The sequence below is a fragment of the Falco cherrug genome, chromosome 8 (genome assembly GCF_023634085.1).
Source record: "Falco cherrug isolate bFalChe1 chromosome 8, bFalChe1.pri, whole genome shotgun sequence".
Classification (NCBI taxonomy): domain Eukaryota; kingdom Metazoa; phylum Chordata; class Aves; order Falconiformes; family Falconidae; genus Falco; species Falco cherrug.
Genome location: NC_073704.1, coordinates 35,139,651 through 35,157,206, shown reverse-complemented (window position 1 = coordinate 35,157,206; position 17,556 = coordinate 35,139,651). Strand labels below are relative to the sequence as shown.

The 17,556-nt window shown below is 42.9% G+C and overlaps 2 protein-coding genes across 3 annotated transcripts in view; one reads left to right on the top strand and one right to left on the bottom strand.

The window, feature by feature from the left end:
* Window positions 1-71: 71 nt before the first annotated feature.
* On the top strand, window positions 72-17,439 carry LYPD1 (LY6/PLAUR domain containing 1). Of its 2 annotated transcripts, XM_055718349.1 has the most exons (4): window positions 72-597; window positions 1,559-1,616; window positions 1,710-1,847; window positions 15,923-17,439. In XM_055718349.1, exons 1-4 carry the CDS (start codon window positions 175-177, stop codon window positions 16,156-16,158), a joined length of 855 nt encoding a protein of 284 aa, XP_055574324.1. In that variant the 5' UTR covers window positions 72-174; the 3' UTR covers window positions 16,159-17,439. The 2 variants fall into 2 exon arrangements, with proteins under 2 accessions (XP_055574324.1, XP_055574325.1); XM_055718350.1 differs by lacking the exon at window positions 1,559-1,616 and having other exon boundaries at window positions 403-597.
* GPR39 (G protein-coupled receptor 39) overlaps window positions 16,543-17,556 on the bottom strand; it is an 83,214-nt gene continuing 82,200 nt past the window's right edge. Inside the window, exon 2 of the mRNA XM_005433212.4 lies at window positions 16,543-17,039. Coding sequence (XP_005433269.2) covers window positions 16,543-17,039 — 497 coding nt within the window. The remainder of the gene's footprint in view (window positions 17,040-17,556) is intronic.

Below are 17,556 nucleotides of genomic sequence, written 5' to 3'. Positions count from 1 at the left end.
GCCGGGCACCCGTGCCTCCCAGCCGCAGCCCCGGGAGCGGCGGCGGAGGGCTGGGGGTGAGCCAGCAGCCCCGGCGGGCAGGGGTCGCGGGAGCCCGCGGCAGCGCCGGGCGAGCCGCACGCCGGGCGGGCGGTGCGGGCCGGGCCCCGGGCGGCGTGCGGGGGCAGCGGGGGTATGTTCTCCCTCGCTGAACTTTCCCCGTCGCCGGATCGCGCCGGCGACGCAAGGTGCGGGGCGGCTGGCGGGGATCTCCGCCCCGCTCCGCCGGCATCACATGGTGCTAGGGGAGGGAGGGGGGAGCCGCCCCCCCCCCGCTCTCGCTTCTCGTACAGTTTCTTCCAGTCTCAGCGCTCAACTCCGGCGAGGCTGGAGCGCGGCGCGGGGCTAGGCAGGAGCCGGGCGGGCTCCGCCGCCTGCTCCCGGGGCGCCCTCCGGCAGCGGAGGCGGCGGGGAAACGGCACAAGTGCGCGGCGCCTCCGCTGCCTCGCTCCTTCTGATGCCCCTTCGCGACTGCACGCCAGCCCGGCGGCCGCGGCTCCGGGAGGATGCGGCTCTTCCTCGTCGCTGCAACTTTCTGGGGATTGTGCCTGGCTCCAGGTAAGGGGCTCCGCACCGTTCCCCCCGGAGGCACCTGCGGCGACCACGAGCAGCCCGGCGCTGCCCGCAGCGGCCGCGGGGATGCTTCGTCCTCTCGCCGCCCCTCGACGGAGCTGGAGCTGGCGCCAGGCACTCCGCGGGAACCGGGCAGCGAAGCCCGCCGTCCTGCCCGCGGCCCGCAGAGCTCCCCGCCGCCGGCGAGGGCGCATTCCGGCCCGGTGTCCCCGGCGCTGGCCGCCCGCGGGGCGAGGCGCGGCGCGCTCCGCACGCAGCACCCGGTGCGGCCCCGGAGGATGCCGCCTGCTGACCGCCGCCGCCGCGCACTGCGCCCCGGGCGGGGGGCGGGCAGGGGAGCGGCTCCGTCCCGCCGCCGCGCGCCCAGCGAGGGGAGGTGCGGGCCGGGGGACCCGCTGCGGGACGAGGCGCTGCTGCCCGACGGGGTCCGGCAGCTGCCGCGCCGCGGGGCCCAGCAGAGGGCTGGGAATAACAGCTCTTGGCGAGCCGTGCGGAGCATCTCGTTTGCGTGAAAAAGGAGGGAGGTGAAGGATGCTATGCAGCTGTAATTGTGCACGGCAAAATAGTAATTAAGTCATTTCTAATTAATTAGTACCTAAGTAAACCCGTCGGCACTGATAAGAGCCGAAGTGTATGTGTTAGCCGAGCTGCTCCCTCCGGAGCGCGGATAGTTTTAGCCCGCCGCGCTGAGGGCAGCCCCAGGGCGGGCCAGGCGGGCGAGGGGCAGCGGGTGCCGTGCCGTGCCGTGCCGTGCCGGAGCCCCGCCGCCTGCTGGCGGCAGCGCGCCCAACGCTGCGCCGGGGGCAGGGCTGGAGCGGCGGTGCCGCCGCCTGTTCGCTCCGCAGTCCGCGAGGAAAGGCGCCGGCTTCTTAACCAGGTGCTGTGCACAGAAGGCATAGCCTCAGCTGAGTGGGCGCCGCGATGATTTTACGTTATTTTTGTCAAGGTCGCCCTTTTGTTGAGCTGCTGGGTAGTTAAGAACATCATAATGCAAGGAGGGAAAGGTGAGGAAGATTTCTGGCACGTATTGATTGTTTGGTCGGTTTTTTAAAAAAATATTATTACTGTTATCCTGAGCAAAATCCTATCTGTTCCAGGTTTGGGTTTGCAAATACAGTGCTACCAGTGTGAGGAGTTCCAGCTAAATAATGATTGCTCAGCTCCAGAATTCATCGTGAATTGTACAGTGAACGTTCAAGATATGTGTCAGAAAGAAGTAATGGAAAAAAGTTTTGGTAAGAATTTAATAATTATACTTCTCTTTACCTGTGTGGGATAGTATTTGTTGCTTTTGGCTCCGCCCATTCACAGCCTTCAGCTACAGATGAATCTGGCATCGCTACCTAAAGGGACCAGATTCTATTTCTTATACTTCTGAGTGACTTTGCAACTCAATGAAGTTAATAATTTTCCTTTAAAATTGGTGTAAAACTGAAGGATGCAAGCCAAATGTTGATAAAGCTGTTAATACACAGTCTTATGGGTCTCAGATTTAGTTTCCCAGCACTGGGAAATTAATAACAACAAGTTAGTTTAATCTCATTACAGTTAATTACATGGGCTTTTCCCCCAAGAGATGGAAGAGCATTAAATTAGTAATTCCCTCCTTTCTTTTATTTACTCTAGCAAATCATATACTCTGAAGGTTCATCTTAAGGGAAGGGTAGTCATCTTTGCTTTCATCCATAAAAGAAAACATCAAGGAAAAGAGAGAGAGGGATAAAAAGAATGTTTTGGGAGTTTGGTGTGGGAGAGAAGGGTGCAAATGGATATATTTGCCATACCAGTTTTCTAAGTCTAAGGGGGGGTTCTCTTACTGTAATTAATACTGAAGTTAGCATATTTGGAGATAAATGTGTTCAAGACAAAACTAGCTGTGATTCTGCGTCTTGCCTCTATTGTCTTCTGAGCTGTGTTATAAAATGCTTTTATTTTATTCAGCGTTGTGGAAGGCATTTGAAATTTAGAGACAACTGTCTCTGTTTAGACCACCGCATTGCTATGTAGCCATCTATGTGAGTAGAAGACTAGAGCTTTTCTCAGGGGCTTCTGGGCTGGGTAGGGCGGCAAGGAAGTGTGCTGGTGGGAGCTGGAGTTCGTGTAACGTCCTGCTCTTACTGCAGACAGCCGTTACGATGCCGGGCGTTAAAAAGGGCACGCTAGCAGTAGCTCGCTGGTGTGCCTCAACACAAATGTGACCTCTGTACCAAGTGGTAGGCTTAAGTGGCAGCAGACAGGCTGGGACTTCAGAACCCTCACTGAAGGGGAAGCTGCTCTCTAGGATTGCGCATCTTGCTGCTGAGGGCAGTGCTTTAGAGCGTGGAGTTTACTGATGGAGAGGACTGTTACGCTGTTCATATAAATCAAGCTGTCTGTCCTTTCTTAGAACAGCAGGATCCCTCTCTACCTAGCAAATGTGTGCAGCCGTCCGTCTTGAACAGTAACATTGGCTCTTTGCATTAGGAAACTATTCATTCGTATTTTCAAAGTGCTTATCAATCAGTTCCACTTGTGCTGCTAGTTTTGGATCACTACGTTAAGAATCATAGAGAAATAACATCAATAGTTGTTACCTATCAAAAGTAGCTGAACTGCTGGCACTTTGTTTCATTGTGGGTAACACCATCCACAGTGACTGAATTTCTGTAAAATATTTAGAAGCTCTCCAGTGTAGAAAAAAAAAGCTATATGTTTAAAGGAAGATTAATCTCTTTCAAGCTATATATTACTGGATTATTTTATTTCAAGTTTACTTGGAAAAGGTAGTGGGGCTGGGAGACAGTTACAGCTTGCAAGGTACTCTTAAAGTCCGAGTAACTAAATGAATGTTTGAAGGGTTTGCTATCTGAAGCTTCCATGCACCACAGCTTCTATAGTACTTTTAATAGGTTTGAATGGATGCTGTGGTGATTTGAAGGGCTGTAAACATGGCATGTAGGCATAGACAAAAAAGTCCGTTCTCATTCGATTCTTAACCATTGTTTGGGTTTTTTTAAAAAATATCTTCCCTGGTGCCTTCATGTTTTCATTTCAGTACAGCCTCAGACTGTGTCAGCTTTCCAGAAATGTATCTGCAATCTTCCCTTCAGGTGAATGTTAGAAAAGTGTTTTCAGTCAAGTAAACCCCTCGCAGATCAAAGCGCAAGTCTTCTGGATAGGTGGGCTTGCAGGTGTGCGCACACACGCCTGCAGATGTGTTCAGAGACAGCCACGTGTGGGGTGGGATTTGGCCACGCACCTCTCCTCAGGCTAGCACGCCGGGCTGCAGTCTGGGCAGTGGGACTGTGACACTTGAAGATGCAAACTGCTACTGTTGTAATAGATTTTAGACATACATTGATGCATAACTTGTCCTTACTCCTGTGCAGAAGTTGGTTTGCAATATAGTAAATCGGGAACTCTTAAAAGAAACTTCCAGCTGGTTTTTGGTTGGGTTTTGTGGGGGTTTTTTTTCCCTGCACAATTTTATGTTGTCTCGGAGCAGATCCTTGGATTTTCCCATTAGGAGGTAACTAGCATGCTGTGCATAGCAGGTACCACTGTTCTATTTTATTTAGTTTGCTTCTATAAATGCAGCCCTTATTCATTTTAAGCTTAGCAATTGTAAATTTCAGCTAGTTAATAAATTCAGAATTTTAACCTATTTCAAGTGAAATTTGCATTGCAAGCTTAGTTTCTGTGTTATCCTCAGTCAATTCTATAGAGGATTGGTTGTAAAACAGATGATTCAGTTCATCATCTTTTATTGGTTTTTTCCTAATTGATATTTAAATGTGCATAATATAAATGCCTTATTCTCCCAAGTTTTATTTAATAATTCATTCTACTTCTACCAGTATATTTCATAACTTGATTCTTTCGGTTGTTGCTTATCACTGAAACCTGAAATGTTTCAAATATTGATTTTAATTTATAATAGACTTGAGTTTGAATTTTTAACCCAGAATATGAAAGATGTGAATTTGCATTTATTTGACAGCACAATCTCATAATTAGAGTTTTTCCTCTTGACTAGATACAGCCAAAGAAGTTTAATTTAATTTTTGTAGACTAACCTATTTTTGTCCTTAATAAAATATAGCTGTGTCAGTGAGCAAAATGTTTCAAGTTCTAAACCTTATTTAAATGTTAAATGCAATATTTTGAGATAAAGTTCATGGTCTGAATCAGTAAGCTATCGCTGTAGTCACCCTTCCTTTGCAGTGTGCATTAATCTGTGTGTGTGTTTTGCTGTCAAGAGGGCCCCGACTTACTTTCTGTGGTGTGCCTACAATATGGTCCCCTATGTGTAACCACTGACTTTTTTTCGTATGTATTTGTCAGTGTTCATTGAGTCGTGCAATGACAGCTCTATGGTTCAGCTTCATTCAGCTTCATTTCTGTATTAAACTTCCTATAAAAAATGCAGTGGAGAACTACAACCCCGTGCAGGTTTTTTCATTTGTGTTGTAAACAGTTCCCTATGCCTGATCGTAGTTCAGCAAACCACTCCTCTTCAGTTGCTGTAAGATTAGGGTTAGTGCTTTAAATGTCACTGTGTTCTGTCAGAACATTATCTCAGTATCTGGTGAACCAGTCTTAAGAAGTACTTTCTGGCTTCAGGTGAGGATAACAGCAGTATAGACATGTTCCTAACCCAGAGCTTAAAAAGTGGCTGTTACTGTGACAGCCTCTGATGCGAGTAGCTAAGAGTCACTAAAATACCAGCCACTGATATTTTGAATTAGATCAGCAGGCGTCTTATCTCCGCTGTTTGTAGCATCAGGTAGAAGTTTGCTCCATTGCACACCTTAAAATGAATTGAGAACTGAGCAGTATGTAAGCATGTATCTGATTAAGTGATTATGTGGAACTTGTGTAATTCTGCCTCCCCTGCAAACACACACTTTGCTATGGCGGTTTGTATTTCAGTTGCACTTTGGGGATCTGTCAGTGCACAGAACTGGAGACTCTGTCAAGTAAATGACAAAATATTTTTCTCACTTTAGGCAGAGTTAGATTTTAAAATTTTGCCGGAGCAAGTTTTATGCAGTTACGTTAACATTCTGTTCTGGTGGGAGATACAGAAGGACAAGACAGTATTTTATCTGAGATGCAAAATCTTAGAGACTAATTTTTTAATTTAATCTTTTTTAAGAAAAAATAAAATCAGTGCTTTCTTCCTTCAGAGGGAAGAATGGTGAGAATAGAAAGTGGCACTGAAGACTAGACCAAGTAATTTTTGTCCCACAGAAACTAACGTAAAGGATACATCTCTAGTGTTTTCTTCAGCTGGATAAATGGGTGTCTGAAGAGTGTGTAAATGAAATGTTTGACAAAAGATCAAAGATCTTGCTTATAATAATTTCACTTGCAGATGATTTGTGGAAATACCCATGGCAGATTCCCCTCTTCCCCTTGCCCCTCTCCTTCCTATCTATGTACTTCTAGCAGAAATATCAGTGCTCCTTTGTATTTGGAATGTATGTAGGAAGAAAGAAATCCCACAGTACATCGGGATCAGATGACATATCTTGATGACACGTAGATGAGTTTGTATATATGCTTTTATACATAGATCATAGAAAACACACAGATAATGAAGTTTACCTTTTACTGAAGGCAAGAACTATCTAAGTGTAAAGGATGATCTAAAACCTACTTAAGGCAAAACGAAACTTGCAATGTGAATAGATGAGAAAGGAATAAAGCATGAAGGATGAGACAATCAGCCCAGGAAGGCAGCCAGTCTAGATTTCTCAGAAGTCTCTGTAAATAAACCCGCCTATGCGTATGTTTGGAACAATATACCTTGTGCTCTAATGTAGTTGTGAATGTACTTTTGCAAGGAAAGATAAAATGACTCACAGTAGCAAGACTGGTATTTTAAAATATCTGTCTAAATAAAACTAAGATTTGTTTCTAAATTTTCCTTTGCAAGTAAATTGGGAAACAACCTCATTATTTCTATTAATCTACAATAAGAAACTTCTCTTATTTTGTTGGTTTACAATGGTACTTTTAATGTATTTACATAGTATATAAGCCTGCAGTGTATTTAAAACAATTGCTGTAATTGTGTCTTCAACATAGTGCACGGGAACATCATGAAGAAGATCATCTTCTCAGAGTTGGATTATAATTTTGTTTATTTAACTTTTCTCAGTATTGGTTTCCCAGTCATTTGTTTTATCAGGCAGAGGAAGGCAGTGTCTTAAGTTGTGTGATAAGTTGGCCTACGGTAAATTCTTTACCTGTGCTTATTACTCTTTTTATCTTAGGGTGTTCCTGGCATGATTAAGTTGCTTCATGTATGGCTGTTAAGGATTACAGAAGCACATACTTTGTGTTTTCATGTGTAGCATCCATTAGTACTAATACTAATTGCATGCCTGTATCGAGGGGAAATTATACTCTGGTGTACATTTATTGACAAAATGATTAATACATCAAACAAAGTTTAATGTCTTCAGAATCACTGTAGGCATTAAAGTTTTATAGGTAATAGCTGCATCCCCAGTATCCACTTAGAAACAGTAAGAAACATCCATTGAGCTGGCAGTGGTTTTTTAAATTTTTATTTTCTTCTGCGCTGTTTCTTTTGGTCAAAGTATATCACCATAACTCAAAAGAGCTTTTAATGTATTTTTTAATTTAAAAAAGCATAATATAATAAATCTTTATTGAGAATTATAAGTAAATAAATAAAAACTTGGCATGTTACAGTTATTGCCTGTAACATGGTTATCCAGTGCTACCAGGTGCCCAATGAAATGAAGACATAGTAACCAGTATTGGAAACACCCAGTTCATTTTTGGTGCCCAATAAAAGACTTACACTAAATGCTGTTAATTTGTATTGTACGCTGAAAACTTGGAGCTGTGGCTGTATAACCATTCAGAAACACTTTTTCAAATGCCAGGGCTGTCTTCTTATTAGTAGATTCCTTCCAGTCTTGCGGTTGCTTAGAAAACTTCCAGCCACATACAGGATGTACTGAACTATGTGCATCAGCTAAGGAGAAATTACAGACTGTATGTAGTAGATAGCGGTTCCGGCTGCCTTTAAGTATAGAAAAGCAACAGCAGAGGTAACAGTTGGAGCAGTTTATGACTTGAAAGTCATGACAAAGATCCAAGTGCAGAAGTGATGAAGGGCTGTATTATTTTAAGGAAGTTGTGGTATCTGGTCCAGTGAATTTCATTTTTCACAGGACATGGACAATAGCTTTTTATATTATTTTATTTCTCAGACTTGTATGAAAGGTATACAAATGAATTTTGTGATGATACAGTGCCCACAGCCTGGTGTCTCTTAAACCTCCTTCTATCACATTTCACACACAAATGAGTCTGTGTTTCCAAAACCTTCTTGTTTTCAAGACCCTACCTCTTGTCTTCGCTCTCGGTGACCTTATCAAAACATTGGCAAGCATGTTTTAATTAATCCAGACTGTTTTCGTTTCCATTTTCCCTTTGTAGTCTGGATTTTTTTTTTTTGAAAACTTGATATAACCTATTTTGCAAAATTACCAATGAGTCTTTGAGTGCGGAAAAAGTAATATAAAACCCAGTCAAATCCTACTCTGAAGCTGAACAGGCTGTAAAACTGTAAGCATGAAAATAGCTAAAGATATAAAAGCTGAATGGATTTCAAAGGTACTGGCATGCAGGTGTAAACATGTGAGCCATTCCACTGAAATTGGTGAGAAACAACAAGAATACTCACATGTAAAATTATTGATGGGACTTTTTACAAGGCTATAGCATTTTAACATTTGTAATGGCATAAGGACTGTGGCGTCTTAAGTTCACCTCTCTTGCTAGAAGATCAAATATATTTAGATCTTGATATCCAAGGCCATTTAGATCTTGATACCTTTATCAGGAAAGTACAGAAGATTGAATGCTGTGAGCCAGCATCATCTGAAAGATTGTACGTTCCAGTCCTTGACTGTAAGCCCACATCAGCAAGCAGAGAAATGAATAAGGACAGTAGAAAACAGAAGAATTGGATATGCAGTTGAAAGATGAGCTTTTACTTCTGGTTTGTAGCCTTCTGTGCTTTAAAAAGGTACTTGATAATGCCACCATTAGCAGCTGTACTTAACTTTCTTGGCCAATGTATTTTTAAGCAGTTTCATCCCTTGCTTCTACTTTGTGATGCTGCAAGCAGTGACAAAGGCTACTTTATACTGTTACTTACATTATTAACAATGCAGTTTTGAGTCATATTTCCAGTACCAGATTTAGAAGGCATGACTTACAAAGAGTAATCCAAACACTTGTCCTCTGTTGGTCAACAATTGTCCGGTTTTCCTCTGAGATTATTTAATTTCTGCAAGATGTCATGTCAGTTAGGGTCAGCAGGAAAGTGAGAAGAGCAGTCTTTCATTGTCAAAAGCCTCCTGTTAGTTTCAGGGGGGGAAAAAAATGCAACTTTTTAAAAGTGCCAATTTATGAAGAATTTGTGATGATATTGAGTAATAGTTCATAGAAAATTATGAAAATATGCTAATTCAGCCACATAGGGTTTGGTGGTAGGGTGTTCTGTTTTGGTTTATTTTTTTACAGATTTTGTGTACTCTAGAAGAGTCTAATAGCATGAATGTACTTTTATCTTGTCTCCTAAATGCATCAAAGGGAGGGGCTGGGATTAAATACCTGCAGTCCTGGAACACAGGATTAAAAATCAGCAAGTGTGTGACATAGCTTTGCAATACGTTTCAATTTCTCTTAATTTTAGTGCCTCTTTTTTTTCAGCTGAAAAACACTGATAATGGTTGCTTACAGTATTTAATTAGCTGTTTATAAGGCAATTAGTAAATTTCATTATAAAGTTTCTGGCAAGGTGCAAATTATTTGAACCACTTGTGAGCTCCAGAGAAAGTTGAGATGACAAGAATAGGAGGAGTTAGTGTAAAATGAAACACAGAGGCTGTGTTGGGTATGGTTATACATTACACTGGCTTAAACTGTGTTTTTAACAGTGCGTTTACAATCGTAGTTCAAAGGATTTGTGTTGGGGAAGCTTAATTCATATTTTAAACAAATAAAGTCATGATCTGACTGGATCAAGGACTGGGGAAGCACAATGTCAGAAGAATGATTGCATTTCAACATTCAGTCACCTTCTAAGATGTTTAGGACCTTTATTAGGTAAAATATTTTTAATCACTTTCTCTAGAAAACTGAGTAAATCACAATAGGACCTTTTGCAGTCTGTCACTGTATGATGTATGTGTACAGGTACTAGCTAAGAAATAGACAATTACTGTAGCCAAACCACTGAAGCCATAAAAAAAATGGGCATAAAACCTAATATGGAAACTAAAAAACATGATTTAGAAACCTGTCTGTGTATAGAATGACTGAACCCAATTTTGAGCATTGCTGATACAGTAAAATCCAGAAATAGTCATGTGTGTATTTTATGTTCCTCAGAAAGGGATATTAAATGTTTACATGTTGTTCTTGCACTAGTATAAGTTCTTATTTTAAATTTCAGCAGATGTTATGGAAAAGCATTTATAACTCCAGTAGCTGAAAGTGACAGTTCAGGGCAAGAAATAAGGGATAAAATATATAATCAAAATCACAAAGGAAGCATGGATAGGCAGACAGGACATCAAGTCTAAGGACAACTAGAAGGAAAACCTGTATATTCACCAAGACAAGAAAACTGAAAGTTTCAGTGAAATAAGATAATTGAAACTATTCAGAATATTAAAACAAAGAGGGAGTATCAGTTCATAAACACAGTCCTTAGGCTTGTTTTTATGAACAACAACATTAAGAGAACACCCAAAACAACACATACAAATCATGAAAGCATGCCAACGCTAAGCTAGGACAACTTCTGGGGGCTTCTCATAGGTTGTGCGTGCTACAATCTGAATTGTCCGCTGTGGCCAGTTTTCTACCTTTTCTTGAGGGAGATGGGCAAGATTAAGGACCAAATCTAAAAGAGTTGAGTAAGGAAGTTCTTCACAAGTTGTCATGGCACACCTCAAAGCTTGTCTTGATGTGCTTGCAAACTTTCTAACTTATTTAAGATGCAAAATGTTCCAACATGCCTGAAGCCATGGCTCTGTGTATGCCTCCAGCTCCTAGTCCAGTCTTGAAAAGGCAGTTTTGTGACTGCTCAGGGATGCCTCGTTCCCGGGCCCTAGCTGGGTGTAGACTGTCTTCTAATGCTCTGAAAGATTTGATGCAGCAGGTACATGCAGAGTATGCACAGAAGATTTTGCTAAACCGGTTATCTGTGGAATGAGTTGCAGGAGATAAATCTGACTTCATGCATGCCTATGGAATTGGATACATACAAAGCACCGTAGCACAAGCTTTCTTTAAAAATGAGGAGTGTGGGTCATAGCCTATGAGAGAGAGCATTTGGCTTGGAAAAGTTACCATTGGGTGAAGTGACATCATCTACTTGACTGGAGTCAAGCTTCCAGTTAAGTTTTGTGGCCCTGAGGCCGTAGACTTTCTGGGGTGAAGCAGAGGGCTGCGGCTTCCTGCTGAGGTGTGCCACTGCAGAAAGCAGTTTCTGAGTAGTTGGGTCATAGAGTGGGAATCTGACTGGGTTTTTTAGAAATTAGGTCACTGGTCTCGGAGGTGGTGTCGCAGTTGCCTCTCTTGGCTTCAGACACTCTCCATGTATTTTGCTGAAGAACAGTTGTGAGAGTACAGGTATAAACTGAAGTCCCACACTGCTTGGATTATGGTTGGCTCGTACGTTGGAGCGTCATGCTTGCACTTACTCTTTTTTGTGTCTGTACCTGCTGTAACAGAAGAATCGGAGGTGCCTAATACAATCCTTTTCAATCAGTAAGAGAAAAAGCTTGCATCTTCTGGTACCTTCTGCATATACCCAGTGTAGGAAGTAGGTGTGATGTCACCTTTTGTGGTTGTCCTAGTAACAAGTTAAGCTGTTATTCAAGAGAACATGTACTGGGCTCTGCAGACAGGGTAGGTGGAAGAAGTCTCACTGTTGGATTTGAACAAATTGTAGCATGAATTGTTTGTTGCTGTCGAGACTGAACGCATTTGCGTGTGGCTGAAGCAGTGCTGGGGTGCAGATGCACAGGACTCGACTGCAGCTGAGCAGGAGGGGCTGAGCGTGGTGGCTGGGAGGGGCATGTGTATGGAATAGATCTAGGTGAGAAAATCGGTATTACAAGCAGGAACTATAGAAAAGCCTTGAGATTTACACCACTTCATTGCATGGGATAAGGCAGAAATCCTGCAGAAATAGTAGTTTGGGCCTTGAAACTTATCTAAATGTAGGATCGCGTGTAGGGTAAAGAGAGGTGTAACGATAGGCAAGTTGCTCCGTCTAGGAGTAAATTTTCAATGCCTGATTTAAGCCCAAAGTTGTAGTAGTCCTTCCCAATGTGGAAGGAGAGGGCGTGGAACACTACTGCGTTATCACACAGATACTCTAGCCTTGTGTACTCCCCTCTTCTTTAACAGTACTTGTACCTGAACTACACCTTCAGCCAACCCCACAAACCCTGAAGCCAAAATGACGGAAAATCAAATGGTCAGTAATAGGTACTTCATAGTAAAACATCATTATAGTACCGACACGTATGCATGCATAACCCACAGTGCCATTGAGGGGCTGCTGAATCTGTGAAAAAGGACAAATTTTTCAGTACTCCTCCATCAAGAGATTGGGTAGTAAATATATTAATTTTATATTAGTAATCATACTAATTGAGCACAAATGTAAACTGCTGAGGGCAGGCAGCTGGGAGTGACCCTGTCCCAGTGAAAGCAGCGTAAAACGTGTAGTCACCTTGCCTAGCCAGCAACTTGGAACAATCTGAGGTGGAAGAAAAGCTCCCGGAAAGGTTTGCAATTATATTTCTAGGTGATGTGTTAATGAATGTATCAAGCTGATTGCTCAAGCAAGAATATCCGGTAATTAGCAGTTATGTCTGTGGTATGAGTCTTATGAGGCAGATAACCACTTTGAAGAACTGTCTGTAGTTCAGCCTGCTGGTGGCAAATGATTCGGGAAGAGCTCAGAAGTAGTTTCAGAACTGGCTCAGCAGTACCATAAACCGCTGCAGGAGTGGAGTCTGAGGAGATGCCCCCGGAGGTAACGCAGAGAGCAGGTGCCACCACGGGGGAACTGCAGCAGCGCGAGTACGTTAACCTGTTTGCTGGCGCAAGGAGGGTAGTGTCCCTGGCAGCAAACCATGGAAGTCAGTTGTACTAATTTATTTCCTACCACAATTAAACTGGAATCATCATATGATAGGAAGAAGGTTTAAGGGTATTTTTCCTGCCTTTCTTTAATTCATAGTACTTAAAGTGTCATTGCTTTTTCACACTCATGGTAAAAAAAAAAAAAAAAAAAAAAAAGTGAAGTCATGGCTGAAGTGTTTTAAAAATGTTGCTCCTGTAGTGCTAACATTCTCTTTTTTTCATCAGTCTTCTATGCCCGTTTTTGTTGTATCTTGCTATAAGAATACTGCAGAATTAGAGGAGAAACACAGGCTTTCTGTGCTGATCAAGCTTAGTTCATACCTGATGCTTCGCAGAAAGCAGTTAGTGTATGACAGTGGCTGATTTGCAAGCTCAAAAGACTATCAGTACTTGGGGGGGGGGGGGGGGGGGGGGGGAACTTGGATGCGAAGGGCACGTCTTCAGCCAAGCAGCTACAGACAACCTGATAGAAGTGCTGACTTTTTTTAATTCTAAAGAATCTTGCTACAATTCAGATTACTAGAGCTGGGAATGGGAATAAACAATGATTTGGGGAGTGTAAGACATACTTACAGAAAAGCCACAGGAGAGGCATTATAATGGGATTTTACTGCTAGTTAGATTATTCTCTCTATTTAGGTGTGAACGTGGTCCATCTGTGCGTGAAAGTTTCAGTTGTAAAACTTCAGTCTGTGCGGGAATATTGTGTTTTTTTGACTTTGAGCTCCCAGCTCAGGGTTATTCTGTGGAATTTATCCTGGAGAACAGAGCTGTTGTAAACACACAGAATTAAGCTGCAGGATTTCAATTTTTTTGCAGGAGAGGTCTCCTAGAGTTGCCTGGTGAAAACCATGCCTCAGAGGGCATTACCTAATTGTTCACAGCACTGAACAATTCTAGTCTCCCAGTCTATGGGAAAACTGCAAAATATATGATATTTCAGGGACCTAAACTAATAAATTACTTACTAGTTCGAATTGCAAACAGGGCTTTGCAGGAATCCTGCGTATAGGAAATGGCAGGAAGAGAGTGATCTATAAAACAACGGGAATAGGAAACCTGCCAATGACAAAAGCCTTTCAGGGGAAAGTCAAGATTCACTGCTGCGCATGCGGAGGACTGAGGAAGGGCTACCTTTGGGGGTGGCTGTAGCTGCAGGGAAGGAATGTGTGATGAGGAGAGGGGTTAGAGATGGGAGAACAATTGCTGTGCCTAGTTCTGCTGAATAAAGGATTCCCTTCTCAAGAGGGAAGGGGAAGAAAAAAAGTTAATCATAGTCATGGGAAGGGTCACATCTGCCTCAGCTCTTGGAAGACTGCAGGAGAAACATGGAGGAAGCACCAGATCTTTGTGGGAAACACCAGCTGAGATTTCAGTATGGTAAGCCAGTCGGTGGCAGCACAGCTGAAGCTCTTTGACAGCAGTGGTTTGTCAACAGAGACAGAGCTCCCTTCTTTTTGCAGACTGTAGTAATAAAGATTGTGCCTCCTGATCTGTGTGCCTTTGCTGTCACAGCTCCAACAGCCAGTAGCTCCTCTTCCTCCTTGAGAAAAGGCTCTACCTGCTGTGTTGATTGATTGAACCTCACTGGAGACAGAGACAGATTTAACACTGACTGGAGGGCTTCTCTTCCTAAGTATAACTAGATAGAGATAGCCTTAAAACAAGTTTCAGAGTTTAGATTTGCAGAGGGAGAATGCAAAACAGGGAAACCCCTGCATTGTTGGGGTGGGAGCAGTGTTGTGACAGTATAAAAGAATTGCTTTAATTAAAATTCTCTGAGGACAGGAAATCCTTCTTTCAGAGCACAGCCCACACCGTGTTTTGCTGCTCTGTGCAGCGCCTGGGAGCACAGCGGCAGTTGCCACTGCAGCGGTAACTGCTGGACAGGGCAGGTGCTGCAGTGCTCACTTCTGAAGGCCCCAGGGACGGAGCAAGTAGCTGCAGGTACTGTAAGGTCAGTACCTACCCGTCACGTTCCTGCTTCACTCTCTCCAAAGAAAAGTCTCAATGACAGTCTATTAAAAAATATTGTGGGGCCATGCTAGGGGATGCAGGGGTACTGTTCTCCAAGGGAATCCTGTTCTCATGGCCCTGAGAAGAAAAAAATTGAGAATCCCATATTCAAAGGAACAGTGATTTTATCATCCTTAGATCTACTTACCCCTTTCTGTAACCACAAGGCAATATGAGCAAACCGCCGTTATCATCCGTTTGTGTGTTATGTGTATGTTTTTCCAACACATAATCTTCACTGTAGCACTTGTAAGAACATTTTAGACTAATGGCAGGTGGAACTGCCACAACTGTATTCCACTGTGACAGGAGAAAATGCAAGTATGTATTTTAAAGCCTTTATAAATCATTTAAAAATAACAGTAATGTGCATTGGAACGTACTTTTTCTCAGGTAAAAACAAACTGAGAAACCATAAATTCAATTAGATTATTAATTTAAATTAGATTAATTTAAATTACACTTTAAAAGGGAAGACTTTCAACTCAGAAAAGCCATTTCTGTACAAATGGAAATTTTTGTTGTTGCGGCTATTAAGCTTCAAAGACAGTACTTCTAGTTTTTCTTTAAAAGAAACAGAAAGGGGGGTGTGTGGAAGTTTTGCTGATAGCAGTTCTCCTTTTACTCTGGGTTACTTGCTTCTGTATGGCAAAGGAACAAGAAAAGGGACAAAAATACTCAAAAGAAATTAACAGCATAGAAAACTAATTATCTAGACACCTTAAACAACTCAGACATGTTCAGCAACAGAAATGTAAGTCATTTTCAAACTAGCTGCATTTCAGTTATAGCTATTCAAACAGCGTATTCCAAAAGATGAAGAATTCTGGTTATAAAATGCATTGTTTGATATACATTATGTAAATCAAGTTTGTGATACTTGGTTCCAACCAGAATCAAATAAAAGTCCAGACCAGAGTGACTGTGCTTCTGCAGTGCGGAGCTGTCAGCCGTGTCACAGCTGTGGTGTCTGGCTTAATCACCAGCATTGCTTCGGAAACGTAAACTGGCTGTGCAACAGTTTTCAAGCATGAATGGTGTTGTAAAGCAAAACAGAGTTCATCTCAGACTGAGTAACCTTTGCTCTGGTTCACAGGAATCATGTATCGCAAATCCTGCGCATCTTCGGCAGCGTGTCTGATAGCCTCTGCTGGGTACCAGTCCTTTTGCTCTCCAGGGAAGGTGAACTCTGTTTGCATCAGCTGCTGCAACACTCCACTCTGCAACGGGCCCCGGCCGAAGAAGAGAGGGAATTCTGGCGCGGTGCCGAGGGCACATGCGATAACTACAGTTCTGCTCCTGAAATTGGCTCTGTTGGTTTTCTATTGCTAAACTTCAAGGAAGTTTTTTGCCCTGACACGGTTTGTTCTGTCTCCTCCTTTCTTCAAAGACACTGCAGGTTTTTTCCAAATAATTTGTTTCCAAATCCCTGTCAACAAGCGAAGGAAGTTCAGTGGTTGTGGGGAGAGAGGGGCTGATATTTTTGGCAGCTACTGAATTCAGTTAGCAGATTGATTTCCAGTGTGCAACCTAAAAATCCCAGTAGCAGGATACAGAACTCCTGCTCTTTTTGCATAACTGGAAACAAATCCATCTGTGTTACTCCGTTTAAGATGTAGTCAATTCCTCGGTCATTTTAATTTCCATGTTTTTAAGTTCATCGCTAATCATTAACTTTGCCTTATGAAGTCACACTCGATGTTCACAAAGGCCATTTTATGCATCTGGACTGGGCTCCGAGTTGGGCTCTAGTGGCACTACTTCCGAGCCTGGCTCCAGTGGGTCAAGACCTGGTTTCTGTGGACTGCAGTCAGCCTTGGTCTCGCTCTGAAAAGTACTTAAGAAAACTTTGTTGTTGCCCCTTGTAGAAGAATTGCGCCTGGATGAAAGGAAGAGCAGTGGGCGCAGAGACCGGCTGCTCCTCACTGTAGAGCTGAGGTTGGCTCTGAGAAACCTCTCCTTGCTGGCGTGCTCTATCGTCAGGCGACAGCGGAGGACCTGCAGAAACACGGTGCGGAACTGCTGAGAAGAGATGTTGTACAGGAGGGGGTTCACCACTGAGCTGATGTAGAAGAAGATGTCGGCGATGGGAAGAAGGATGATGTATGCTCTGAAGTAGGGGACAGTCCAGTCCTGCTTTGGTTTAGCAGCAGCCATGAGCCTTCTAACCTGATTTGGCATCCAGCATATTGCCAGAGTTGCAACAATCAGTCCTGTGAACAGAAGGAGGAAGAAAGAGGTGTGCATACATTAGGCGGGGGAAAAAACGTCAAATACTTAGCACCAGTTCTGCACTTGCTAGGAAAAAGTACCGATTTTTCAGTGTTTTGCTTGACAGCTTTTTCTGCCAGTAGCATTTTTTTGTTTGTTGTTTTTAATAACTGTTACAAGGTCATTGCAGCACATGCTCTGACAAGAGACTGCGTAGTACTTGGGTAGTGTTTGTCTGTTACCTGTTGTCATTTCTTAGTTTTCAATGTGTTCTTTCATTGATACCTGTATCTGGGGAAAGAACGCATTCTTCTTTTGGTTTTCTACATTTCCTACGTCTTTCCCTTTACTTTGAAAAATAAACAAAATAAATAGAACCTATAGCCATATCAGATCAGGCAATACCCAGAAGAGATCAGATTCTTGTTTGTACTTTACAAAACAGAAAATGTATGCATAATAATATATTTCATGTTATTTTTGGTAAATTTCCTCTTACAGAAGATATTTTTAAGTAAA